The sequence below is a fragment of the Gossypium hirsutum genome, chromosome D07, assembly GCF_007990345.1.
Source record: "Gossypium hirsutum isolate 1008001.06 chromosome D07, Gossypium_hirsutum_v2.1, whole genome shotgun sequence".
In the NCBI taxonomy this organism is placed as follows: domain Eukaryota; kingdom Viridiplantae; phylum Streptophyta; class Magnoliopsida; order Malvales; family Malvaceae; genus Gossypium; species Gossypium hirsutum.
In genome coordinates, this window is record NC_053443.1 from 32,784,397 (window position 1) to 32,798,605 (window position 14,209).

Genomic DNA, 14,209 nt, shown 5'->3' on the forward strand with positions numbered 1-14,209 from the left:
CGGAGTTCTTTAGCTTAAGATATAATTAATTTAGTGACTATGAATCATGTGAACAATTTGTTATGAGTAAACAAGTAAATAGTAGTATTATGTATATATCAAGGATGTGGAATGGAGTGGAGGAGGAGGAAAAATATATGTGAATATTCAGCTAATATGAGTTTATTTTAAAATAGTTAATTTACATGTTTTAGGTTCAGGGACTAAATTGAATAAAAGTAAAATTTTAAGGGTAATTTTGTAAAAATGTCAAAAATGACCAAATTGCATGAAATGAATTGTTTTATTATTTAAATTAATAAATTGAATGAAATATTAATTTAGATCAAGATTGGGTGGAAACTCGAGGAAAATGGAAAATTACCAAAATGTCCCTGATTTTTGGTATTTCTGCAATTTAGCCTGATAAGTTTGTGTAACTTGAATTTTATTCTTAAATGCTTGAAATGTATGTTATTGATGTGAATATGATTTGAATGTTCATTGTATGAAAATTGATGAAACATTGATATATTTGATAAAAATGGGAAGAAATCCCGGTTGAATGGAAGGAAAATTCGATGGATCTTTGAAAAGGAATTGACGGTAAAAAGAATCTAGCCCGGACAGGTGATCCTATCTTGATATAGCCCTCCCGAAGAATATGTGGAAAATGGATTTAGCCCGGACGGGTAATCCGAATTAGGGTTTGAATTTAGCCTGGACTGGTAATTCAGATATTCAAACCCAAGCTCATTAGAGTAATTGTCATTGCAGGGGATTTAACCTGGACTGGTAATCTCGACAATAATCTATGAGTTTATATTACAGGGGATTTAGCCTGGACTGGTAATCCCACTATAAGGATGAGGTTCGCGGGAGTGTGCTCTCTGAAATGGAAATGTGCGCACATGAATATGAATTGACGGACCCGGATTTGTATACTAAAAGTGTACCTCTAAAAGTTCATCGAATTTCTGAGAAATTCAACGGGATAAATATGGAAAACAATAAGGGTAATAGAAAACATAGAATTGAATTATTATTGGAAATATATTATTGAATTTAATACCCAGTTTGGATTGAACGCGAGATTGAGTACAATCGTTCTATGCCAAAGGATGAATTGACGGATAAGACCATAACTGGATTATGGCATTACAAATGTAAAGGATGAATTGACGGTAAATTACCCAAGTAAACCGAGGTTCAGCATTTGTTGTGGACTTTTGTGTTTACTATTTGTTTAGCTTTCATGAGCTTAAGTTCCGCCTTCGGACTTCTGAAAACGATGTACTCACATCCGTAAGTTGTTCTTCAAAAGGTAAAATATCAGGAGTTGTCTTGAATGGTAATATAATTATTTACATGATGTACTGAATTGTAAGTATTTAAGTGAAAATATGCTACTGCTCATGAAAAATAATTAAGGTGTAAATTAAGCAATTTTCTTATGAAATGACTTATTCAGTGATCAGTTCAGGAAAGGCTTTGGGTAAATGCACTAGCTTGTGACCATGGTTGAATGATATGTTTATGACTTGTGTGACATGCATATGGAACAAGCGTGGAAAGTAAAGAAATGCAAATGAAAATAAAGAAATTATCAAGAGTTAAAGTTATATAAAATCCTACTAAGCTTGGGATAATATGTTTAAGTGATATTGAGGTTTTAGTCACCTTGTAAGTTGATGAATATAGCTTCATGGGTATTGTGGTATCAATATTGGGTTATCCTTGATATGTATAGATTTCATATTTTAAAAGAACTGATATGATTAAAGACTACACGAGCTTACTAAGCATTCATTGCTTACGTATTTGTTTTTTTATTTATCCTAATGATTTTCGGAAGCTCGATTGGGTTGGAAACTTGTCGGAGATATATCACATTATCCATTGGTTTTACCGGTAATTTTGGATGATTTGATTCTAGTTATAATGGCATGTATAAGTTAATTTAGCCAACATTGGCTCATTAATATTTTGATTTTGGTTGGTTTCAAATATGAATGTTAGATGAAATGAAATGTCTGAAAATTAATTTGTAAATTTTGGTAATACTCTGTAACCCTGTTTCGGTGACGGATTTGGGTTAGGGGTGTTACAACTTATACATAAGGTTACAAGTTATTTCTTAATGATTCCGAGATCTAACATTTTTTACAGACTTGAAGATTTATGTGACCCAGCATTTCATTTTAAAGGTTTAGCATGCACTGGTAACCTTACATGTATGCACTGGTAACATTACACGGAAGACTTGATTATTAAAATTGATGTCTGCAGCAGTGGAAGGAATGGGAATGAATCAATATGAAAGTGTTAACATATCATGTTGTGCACTCAATATACTGCATGTTGATTATGTATACGCACTTACCTTGTTGACAATTTGTGTTGGTTGATAGGTAACCTATGTTCGATTATTTTAATTATCACATAATTATTATGTGAGGTAGGTTAATATTGAATTTGTATAAGCTTACTAAGTATTCTTAATACTTACGCCTAGGTTGCTTTTATCTTGTAGATTTTGAACGTTATTGAATTTGTATAAGCTTACTAAGTATTCTTAATACTTACGCCTAGGTTGCTTTTATCTTGTAGATTTTGAACGTTCAGAACATGTCAATCTGATCAACAAGAAGTTCACACTATCCACCTTGAGTTGTGATAGACTTTTTATTTGATCTGGTTTGGTCTAAATGGAATGTATATAAACAGTTGGTTATTTTGTAAACAAATATGTTAAATTTTGAAGGTGATTATTTGGGACCCTCTTAATGTATGTAAATAAAATAAACATAGGTTTTGTTATGTTACACATTATAAATTCTGCTGGACCTATCGCAATGTGGGGTATTCGCAAAATAGTTTGCCATTTCGGTGTCTACAGAAAATTACGAAATTAGATGTCTACCTTACTTTCCGCAATATTTGTGTCTGGGGGATAGCTCATAGCTCAGCCATTTGTAGTCCAATACGCAGTTGGACTACCTTCAGGATCAGTCTGCCACATATTAGTCTACGACATGGTCCACCTGTATGTGTCAAGTATGTGTAAGTTATGTTGGACTACCTTCAGGATCAGTCTGCCACATATTAGTCTACGACATGGTCCACCATGTATGTGTCAAGTATGTGTAAGTTATGTGAGCCTCGTGTGATAACATCCTGTAACTTAGGTCTGACAACCGAACCGGACAAGGGGTGTTACAACTCTAAACTTGACAGCAACATGTGTTTAGTTGTTTAAATGAATTTATTAGGGTTATGTTTACGGTAAACTATGAATATTGTGACATCCATGAACTCAATGACTGAGGGTGCTGTGCTTATGCATTTATTTGGATTAGGTTTATGGTTAACTGTGAAATATTAAATACTTACAAAATCAACAACCATATATGTTGAGATTCACACATTTGTTGTATTAGGTTTAGGTAAAATATTTAAAGTTGGAACATCTCTTAACTCCAATTGTAACCTTGAACTCAACACCACTTGGCATCGATGAATTTTAATTATTGCATAATTATTACTTAGAATCCATTGGGACAATAAAAAATTTAGAGGTCATAATTTTCTATAAAACTCAACACCTATGAATATAAAAGTAACCTCCAAACAACGTATTTCAAAAAATAAATTTCCCACTTACACATATCAATAAATAATATGAAATTCATTAATATTAAAGTAAAAAAAAAACTCTTTTAAGTCCTTTAAATAGGTGGCTAGAGCTCAGGACACTATTACTGTGGAAAAAAAAGAGTAAAATTGCATAAGTTGGTGCACATTTAAGAGGTATGCAACATTTTCAAGTGGTGTGGTTGAAAGTTTGAGAGTAAATTGCATTGAAACTGTGTGCAGGTGAAAACAACTTTGCCTTAAAAATAAAGAGTTCAATATTAAATTCTTGTCTTCAACAAATAAATGTATTATCTATAAGTATATTTTGTTTTAACAAAATGTGAAATTCTAAACAAAATTTTACAAATATGCAATATATACCATCTAACAACAAAATTAAATATGCATATTCAATCAAAATACCAAAACAAACTAAATTTATTTCATCCATAACAATCAACAATACAACCAACCAAACTACAAAAATAAAAGCATAATAGAGCTATAATAATATTAAAATAGAATTCTCAAACTAAAATAGAATTCTCAAACAACTCATCTCTCAACTATAATAGTTAATTCAATAAATTTTGGTTAACAAAATCATAATTATTTATTTCGATGGATTAATTAAAATTTAACTGAATTGGTATATATATATTCCTCTTAAAAATCATAATACACATCTCCATTCTCCCCTTCATATTGTCTCATACCAAAATAATCAAAAGCGAAAATTGAAAATGAGGTTTCTTTTTTGTCCATCTTGGATTCTATTGTTTTCTTTTTGCGTCATTTTAATCTCTCCCACGCAATCATTGGTTTGTTCATCATTAAAAATCCGCAATAGCAATAAAGAATACGCCAATTGCATCCAACTCCCAACGTTTAACTCCACCCTACATTTCACCTACAATGTCATCAACTCCTCTCTTTCCATTGCGTTTTCAGCCACTCCGTCCGACACCAATGGTTGGATCGCTTGGGCCATCAACCCCATGGGCATAGGCATGGTTGGTTCTCAAGCCCTCGTTGCATTCAAAGACAAAGGCTTCGTGGTAGCTAAAACCTACAACATAAGCTCTTACAGTTCTATTGTTGAAGGGAAGCTATCTTTTGAGATCTGGGACCTGGAAGCTAGGGTTGCCAACGACGGGAAGATGGTTATATATTGTTCTTTGAAAATCCCGGCCGGTGCCAAAAAGTTGAACCAAGTTTGGCAGGTAGGAGCGGCGGTGTCTAATGGTCAATTGATGAAGCATGAGCTTGGTAAAGCTAATCTGGGTTCAATGGGAGAATTAAACTTGGTGGAGACCGTAAGTTCGATTTCTACACCCCCTGAGCTAGAGCCTTTTCCAAAACTACAACTTTCTAGAAAATATTCGGGACATGGATCCAGGGTTAATGCGGGAATCTGGATCTTCGGTTTAATTTCCTTACTCATTTTTATGTGATTTTAAGGATGACACTTATAATAACACGTTGTATTAGAGGGCAAAAGGTGTTCATGGATCAATTGCTTTTTAGATTTTCCTTCTTTTTTTTCCAGAAAAATCTAAATTTTACTATAGGATCGATCCAAAACTCTAAACATTAGTCGTAACATAAAATAGTAATATATATGTAAGTTATACCAATATTTATATTTTTTAAAAGTAAAATTTATATAATTTTATTATTAAATAATAATTTTCAATTAGAAAAAGTTAAAATCAATAATATCCAATGTGATCTCAACCTAAAGTTCAGTACACCCTCATTTTGTCATCTTCTTCATTTAATAAAGTTTAATATTGCCTTTTTTTTAAGTGTTGTGAAAAAATGTTTAGTATTTTTGTTAAAAAATACTTTTTGGGAAATAAAATTTTTATTTTATGAAGTAAAATATATATTTAAATAATGTTTAAGTTGATTAATATTATGATATTTGAATAAGAATATAAAAATAATTTATTGTAACTCATTATTAATATTTTGATTATAAAATATAAATTTTAAATATTTTAAAGTAATTAATATTAATAATTTATAAAATTTAATTTGAATATATAAAATTTATATTTTAAATATTTAAAAAATAATCATTACAAATTTAAATATATGTGTTATAAAATTGTGCTAGTTTCCTTTACTCGTGCGATGCACAGGTTGATTGTATATATTATTAAATTACATTTAATTATTTCTTAAATTTTTATAATATTTCGTTAATAATATAGTTACGAAATTAAAACATATTTGTAAAAATAGTGATAAACTTAAAAAAACTTTTTAAATGATTTTAAAGCTTACTGTGGTTTATTATGTAAAATTGTAAATTGAATTATTTTAAAACAACTAGGAAAATAAATTCATATTTCAATTTTAATTTTAGAAAATTATTTTTAAAAAATTTAAATTTAAAAATATTATATATTTACAAACATATTTTAAAAAAGGGAGCAAATATTAGACCTAATCGGGTGGCCCTGCCCGAAGGCTTGTTCAAAAAGTAAGAGGGTTTGAGTAAAAATATAGGTCCAAAAAATAGATTTTGATAAAAAATAAACCTCATCTTCTAAACAGGCCAGACCTCAAGTAAGTTTTTTTTTTCTCAGGCACGACCCAACCCAAATTTACAAAAAAAATTGTTATTGTTTTTTTTTTACTTTTCTTTTTCATTGTTTTCCTATCGTTTTACTATCATTTCGCTATTATATTACTACCATTTTGTTATTGTTGTTTGAATTTTGGATAACTCTTATTTTATTATTAATTTTCTCACTATTTTAGAGGTATGTGTTTGCTAAGTTGCACTTATCTTAGTATTATTTAAGTATTAATTTTTTTTAATTTTTTCATTTGTTGGGAAACATTTATTTTAATGTTTTTAGTATATTTGATGTATTACATTTTTAAAATTTATTTTTATATAAAAAAAATTAATACGGGCAAACCAGGTCAGATTCAGGTTTTAGCATTTCTATCTAGGTCAAGCTTGGGTGAAATTTTAGGCTCATTTTTCGAGCTGAGTCTAGGCTTAAATTTTTTATTCGACCTAGCTCGAACCTAACTCGACCATGATCATCTTTAGTAAATATCCATGTACAATTTTTTTAAAATAAGTCAAAACTGTTGGAAAATTATTTACACTTTTTTCAGAAAAAAAATGTTTTTAAAAAGCTTATTATAAAACGAATATAAAAAATATCAAAAGAAAATTATATGTTAAAATTCTTTTGAGAATTATGATTTAATTAATATTGTTGTGATTTAACAATTAATTGGTAATGCTCTAATCGCCTACAGTTTCAAAATGAAACCCAAATTTAAAATCAATGTCCTTTATTAACTCAAATTCGAGATGTTGAAAGAATTGTGAATTTTCACCTATTTTTTTAACATTAATCTTATTATGACTTTTTATTATGGTATCTACTATTTTTGATGTAATGCCTAAAATAGAAAGATAATGCGCTTCACTGTATTCGAACTCATGTTTTTCTACACTGACAATAATATCGATACCAATTAAGCTAAAACTCAATTAACTTATATATATATATATTAAAATATCACTTCAGGTGGGAGCCTAAATTTGCGAGATATATTATGTAATTGTTGATACTTTAATATTAATATATACTTCAAACTTAACAAACCCAAGTGATATTACTTTTTTATGCTAAATGTTAAACTTATCATGTTTTAGACCTTTTCATGGGTTGGGCCATCTGGCCAGGCCCAAAGGTCCACTCGAAATGTGAAAGGGTTTGGCTCAAAATATAGGCTTAAAAAATAGGTTTTGACAAAAAATAAGGCCTGTTTAAAGAATGGGCCAACCCTCGGGTAAGATTTTTTTTGCTCGAGCCCGGCCTTAATATGAAAAAAAAATTGCAATTTTTTCCTTTTTTTATTATTTTGTTGCTATTTTCTTGTTTTTTTTTCACCATTTTGCTACCATTTCACAATTATGTTACTACTATTTTTTTATTATTATTTGGATATTGTATAACTCTTGTTTTATTATTAGTTACTATTTTAGAGACATTTGCTTGTTAAGTTGCATATATCTTAGTGCTATTTAAGTATACATATTTTTTTTAAATTATTTTCAATTTGTTGAGAAATATTTATTTTAATGTTTTTAGTATTTTTGATGTATGATATTTTTTTATAAAAATAATATAAAAAATTAATACGGGCGGGCCGTGCCAGGCCCTGATTTTAACATTTTTATCTGATCCAGGATTGGGTAAAAAATTAAGCCCATTTTTTGAGTTGAACTAGACATGGGCCTAACAAACAAACCTAAAATTTTGAGTGGACCTGACCCAAACTCAACCCAACCCGGCTTATGAACACCTCTTCACGTATATATTACTTTTTATATGGTGGATTATCTTTTATGTGTTTTTTAAATGGTTATATATAAAGGATAAACGTGGATTGTATTCTAGTAATTTAAAAATAAAAGCTGGTGATTATAGTTTTAAATTATCTACTATTAATTAAAAACATGAAATGGTGAATTATAATTATAAATTATTATATTTTATTAATTTAAAATAAAAAATAATTATATAAAAAATTGTTGTCGCATGTCAATATATTTAATATGTAATTTAAATATTATGTTATTACATATACAATCGTTTGAGTTCAAAAAACACTTTAAATTTCAAAAAACGATTGTTTATGATTAGAAAAAACACTTTTTTTTTATCCCAAAACACATTTTCGAAAAATAAATATAATTTCTTGATATAACAAAGTAAATTTATTGTGAGGTCAAATTCTATTATGCTATAGCTATGGAAATTTTAAATTTTACAATCTTAAGACTAACATGATTTGGTTTTTTCTCAGGACTTCGAGAAAATAAGTTGATGGCGTGAAACTTTGCCACCTTAAATAATGAAATAGCAACCCCATGGCACCATCTTCATTCAACATCTTTATCATATTCTTTGAAACCCCACTATGTAGTAGAGTGATGAATTCCAGAATTGTGACAGACTTAATGATAAAATAATGGGAATAGTACATCTAAGAATGCAAATGCAGTCTTATTTCATAAACATCTCAAGATCAAAAATAAGCACCAACCCCGCCACCAGGGAAGAGTGTAGAATAGAACTGGAAGTTGAAGATTGTGGTGTATATTTATCTTGCACAGCAGGAGAAGCCCTCCTTGGATGTGTTAGCCCCATCCTTGACAAGGGTTACTCGATTAACAGACAACTCCGCCTTATATGCCTCGGAATTCAGGGCTTTTCGGCTTACATTGTTGTAGATTTCTCGGATAACAACCTCGAAAGCAGTCTGAACATTGGTGGATTCGAGGGCAGATGTCTCCATGAAGAATAAGTCTTCTTCTTCAGCAAGGCTTTTCCCTTCCTCCACACTCACATCTCTAATATTCTCCAAATCACATTTGTTACCTACCACCATTCTTGCCACAGTTGTATCACAATGGGCTGCATGATTAATTACAATCAGGTTAAAGATTAATTACAAAAATGGAGAAAATGGAATAAAGAAACAAACTTACTGGAAAGTTCATCAAGCCAACGCTTAATGCTATCAAAGCTACTCCTTCTAGTAATATCATAAACAATAAGAGCGCCAACAGCTCCTCTATAGTAAGCAGAAGTAACAGCTCTAAACCTTTCTTGGCCAGCAGTATCCCAGATCTGAGCTTTGATTTCTTTGCCATCGATTTCAACCACTTGGGTCTGAAACTCTACTCCAATGGTAGCCTTGGAGTTGTTGTCAAACTCATTTCTAGCAAAACGTGAGAGAAGATTGGATTTCCCCACAGCAGAGTCGCCTATAAGCACAATCTTGAACAAGTATTCCTCACCTCCCTCCTCTTCTTCCCGCCCACCCATTCCCCAAGCAGCTCAGCTTAGCTTTAACTAAGAGATCAGTTAAGTCTGCTGGGGTTGTTAACTTCAGTTATAGTGTTAACAACCACTGCTATAAGCTGTGCAAATTTCTGATCAATGATGAGTCTTTCAGTATATTGTTTTGCACTTTCTTGTTTTCTCGTTAGTTTCCTAGCTGCCAAACAGCTTTGATAGCTCGTAGCTATAGTTTCACACGGCTGCTTTGGTGTCTCAAATGTGAAGTGCGTTTTAAACGGGAAGGAGTAGAAAATTGAATATTTTCAAGTCTTTGGCTTATTTCAACCAAGCCACGGACTAGCTGCGTAACTGGCGGGGGTTTTACCGCTGATTTTCATCGGGTTTTGAGATTTATTGACTAGCTGCGTAATTGGCGGGGTTTTTGAGATTTATTGACTTTTTTGGTTCACTAAAATTGAATATTTTCAGTTCTGTTGGGTATTATTCCATTTTACGCCTGACATTCAACAGTTTTCCAAAAATTCCTATTTATTTTTTTTTCTCAAAATATGCTTATTAATTTTCCAATTAGGGCCTGGCTTTGCCCGCCCAAATTTATATACTGAAAGAAATAATTGGGCGTCCAGGGTAATAGACAATCTGGATTAAGTTGAAGGCTTAAAGAAATGAATGTGAGGCAGCAACAAGATTTGTTTAGGATATATGTGAGCAATTAGGGTTTATTTATTTGTTTTGGTAATTAGGTTTTTGAGATAAGAATGGATGCAAGTTTTAAAAGGTTGTGGGTTAGATTTTAAGATAAAAAGAGAATTGGTCGGTTACTAATTCTCTTGTTTGGGTATTCTCTAAAGCGGTAAATAGTTGGCCTCTTGAGTAAAGATTAAACTCCTGATTACATAATTAAGAGATGAGGTGAACAACCACTGCACCATATCTCATATTTGAATTGGATTTTTATTTGCTAATTATAAATTAGGCTTATTATCTGATACAAATTTATTTTTTATCTTCGTCTTTTTGTGCCAACCCTCCTAAATTTTAAACCAACTTTTGAATTTGGACAAATAACCAGACTCTTTTATAGGTCTACTCCATATTGGTTTGGTTTGTTATGTAATGTTTAAAATTTACAACAATTTTATTTTTCATTTTATAATTTTATTTTTAATATTAATATTATTTTTTTGAAACAAAAGTTATTGATGCATTTAATATGTTGAAAATTGAAATAATTCTTAAAACCCTATTCTGTCGTGGCCTTTACAAATGTCAAGTTATTATTGCACGTCTATACAGTGCCTCAGGCAGTTCTTAAGAAACAGAAAAACTTTAAACGAACGTTTAATCCCTAAGAAAACTGATAAACACACACAACTCTCGATGCTAAGAAAACTAATCCTAAACAGTCTCTTAAAAAATCTTACAATTTTCTTCAGAAAAAATTCCCCTTTCATCCATCAGTACCAGATCCAAGTTATTGCTGGATTTCAACCAAGTCTTTCGCTTATTTCAACCAATTCTTTGGTAAATCTTACTCGTTTTAGTAATTTTATGTTTTTGAACTCGTATTAGCTTGATCTAGCTAAATTGGGGACTAATTTGTAAAACTTTCAAATGTTAAGGAGTATGTCGTTGATGATTTTAGTATATTCTTGAAGTTCTATGGTAGATTATTAAGCTTGGTTGTTAAATAGGACTATTTTGTAAAGTAGTTTTTTTTGTAATTTTAACGTTTAAGGACTAAAATGTGAAAATAGTAAAATTACTTGTACTTGTTGTGAATTAACAGTAAATTTGGACTGTATTGAGGTCCTAAATAGTTCGGCTAAGTTGGGATTTAGTGAATTGGTTAAATTTCAAGTTTTGGACTTAGGGACTAAATCACATAAAAGGTAAAATATTGGGGGTAATTTTGTAAAAAATGTATAAAATGACTTATTAGCATAAAATGAGTTAATTTTTCTATTGGAATTGGTTAATTGAATGGAATTATTATTCTAGATCAAGAATGAGTTGAAAATCGAGGAAAAGATAAAGTTGCTGAATAGTCCCTGAACTTTTGTCATTACCGTAGTTTAGTCGGGTAAGTTCGTTCGTTTAATTTAATACATTTTTTTATGTTTATCTTGTAAAATTAATTTGTGAATGTTAGTTTAAAATAGTCAATGCTAAGGTAAAGAGAATTATAGATATGATTTGTATATGCCGTTGATTGATAATGTGAACCCCTATGCCGGATGAACGTAGGATAGAGTGCGATTGGAATGCCAATAGGTTATAATGCGCGTTGTACGAGATTGATATGAGATGATATGATGATTCATGTATATTTCCTGTTTACTGAATATACCAAAGTCCTGCATTTGTTGCGGACTATTATGTTATATTACAATGTTTTTTGGCATGTTATCGAGGGCGGATGTTAACCTATGGGCTATGCACTTAGTGCCGAGGCATGTTATCGGTTGGATTGGCTCGTATGAGCGGTTGGCAAGTTTTCGGATGGTTAACCGTGTACTCATATCTATATATCGTTCATCGGGTGATGTTCTAGTGAAAACGAATTATTATTGAATTGTGAAAAGTTTGCTCATAAACTCCTGATAGCTTTATGAATCGAAAATGAATAATCGAATCCCTATTTAAGTATTACTCACCTGTTGTTAACTGTGGTTGACAGGAACTCTGTCTATTAATCTTGTTATTTGAATTATTAAGTTTAATTCGGTAAGCTTTATCATTTTAATTGTTGAACTTACTAAGTTTTATGGAAGCTTACTCGTGTCATTTGTTTTGTTTCCTTATAGATACTTTTTGTGGAAACCGAGGGATCGAATCAACTTGAATAAATCACACTATCCGAGAACCTTTTAGTAGATTTTGAATACAAACTTGGCTTATATGGCATGTTATAGGAGGATTTGAATTTGCTTTGTAATGGTTCATAAATACTCATGTTGTAAAACTTGTTATGCATGATGCTGTATGGAGTAACCATTTGAGATATGCATGTTTAGTACTACTTAAAGCATAAGTGGATGTAGTTAAATGTCTATGAAATGGTAAGCTTGGATACTAGTAGTAGTACATACTTATTACTTAAAAGTCTAGCTACAGTAGTGGTTTGTCTATGTATTTGAATTGTGGTGTCTGTAACACCCTAAACCCGGCTTAGACGGGAAGGCTAAGTTTACATTGTGTTCCCTGCTCGTGTCCCCTGCCCGTGTGACTAAAAATATGAACTCAGAGAGTTACACGGCCTTGACACACGCACATGCGTCTTGCCTGTGTGATTTCTGCACCTCTTTTCTCACACACGGTCTAACACACGTCCGTGTGACCCCAAGTTCAAACTCAAGGAGTTATACGGTCCCCCACATGGGCTCTCATATAGCTGTGTGACCTACACGAACTGCACATATGCCCGTGTGGCAGCCCGTGTGATGCGAACCCATGCTCGTAGTTGATGACGAGTTACGAATATTCCCGATCGTAAATTAAGTAGTATCGTTAATGAAGGCTGATCAAGAAGGTTTCTAAGTTGGTTGGTTTTGTAAAGGAATAATAGGTGAATGGTTTCAGCTGAATTTGGTTATAGAACAAGTTTGAAGAATGAATCGATATTATATACGAATATTGACCCTACACTTATGACAACACTTAGTAGCGAATTGGTTAAAGGTAACAAACCGAGACCCACTATCTAAAGAGATAGGAACTTACGGTATAAGGGTGAATACGACACTTGCTGGAAGTGATAAGTTCAGAAAGATTCGGGTTGACGCCACTAGACTTTAGCTAGATAAGTCAATCGAGTCTCAAAAGAACAAAGGGAGTTGAATAACTGACAATGAGCTTAATAATCATAAAAGATTCAAAGTTCAGTAACCTTCAAAACCAATTACAATGAGCTATTTATAAGCTATTTATTCTAGCCGAATGGACACTAAGTAATACAATTAAAGTGAGCTGGAATTCAAGTTAATTTCAGCTGAATGAACCTTGAGGGAATTAAATGTGACAATGTGACACTTGAGGTCCACGAATAGCCATAGATCTGACTTAATAGCTAAGCTGAGCAATTCATTTAACTTGTTTTGTCCTTGTATTGAAAACTGAAGTAATTATGTCCTTGGTGCAACGAATGCACAAATCAGCAAAGGAATGCTTCTATCATAGGAGACGACATTAGACATGACCTTTGCATTCCACGAACAGTCGACTAAATGAACTTGGAGGTGAGCTGAATCAAGCAAGCATATGATCAGCCAAGAGGTGTGAATATGAATGAACTTTCCTTGAGCAGCCGAACAAGCATAGTTGAATTAATGCTGGTTGTGGTGCACGAACAACCACCAAGTGTGAACAGCTGGAGTTGAGTGGTCAATAAGGTTTGAACCAAAATTAATCAGCTGGTTAATCAAGTGGGGACTCTCTTGGCCTTTGGCTTCCATGAAAAGGTGTTTGGGAGAGAGCAAACAGCAGCTGCTTGGTGCATGTACGTCCAGGTGTATGTTTTCCTTTAATGCCGTCCAATGAACTTGAAATTGAACAGCCAATGTATCTAGCCTACAAGACAAAGTTAATACACGACTTAAATGTAAACATAAGTCACAATTTAATTTTTCTAAAACATAGACACAATTAAAGTGTCTGAACCAAGACTAATTTAATTTTTCTAAACTAAGACCAATTTAAATCACATAACAAAGCTGTACGAAAATGGGACAAGATTAATGAACTTA

General features: G+C 31.8%; 2 protein-coding genes and 1 long non-coding RNA gene across 3 annotated transcripts; 2 read left to right on the top strand and 1 right to left on the bottom strand.

Moving 5' to 3' along the window:
* The first annotated feature begins 4,613 nt into the window (after window positions 1-4,613).
* On the top strand, window positions 4,614-5,142 carry LOC107956165 (auxin-induced in root cultures protein 12). Its single transcript, XM_041096857.1, has 2 exons — window positions 4,614-4,931; window positions 5,107-5,142. Exons 1-2 carry the CDS (start codon window positions 4,614-4,616, stop codon window positions 5,140-5,142), a joined length of 354 nt encoding a protein of 117 aa, XP_040952791.1.
* Window positions 5,143-8,603: 3,461 nt separating this feature from the next.
* Window positions 8,604-9,789, bottom strand: LOC107954694 (ras-related protein RABA5b). Its single transcript, XM_016890330.2, has 2 exons — window positions 9,149-9,789; window positions 8,604-9,074 (listed from the first exon to the last, which is right to left on the bottom strand). Exons 1-2 carry the CDS (start codon window positions 9,486-9,488, stop codon window positions 8,761-8,763), a joined length of 654 nt encoding a protein of 217 aa, XP_016745819.1. The 5' UTR covers window positions 9,489-9,789; the 3' UTR covers window positions 8,604-8,760.
* Window positions 9,790-10,832: 1,043 nt separating this feature from the next.
* LOC121219057 (uncharacterized) lies at window positions 10,833-12,537 on the top strand. Its single transcript, XR_005915639.1, has 3 exons — window positions 10,833-10,988; window positions 11,466-11,547; window positions 12,272-12,537. It is a non-coding gene; the product is annotated as an uncharacterized lncRNA (long non-coding RNA).
* Window positions 12,538-14,209: the final 1,672 nt, after the last annotated feature.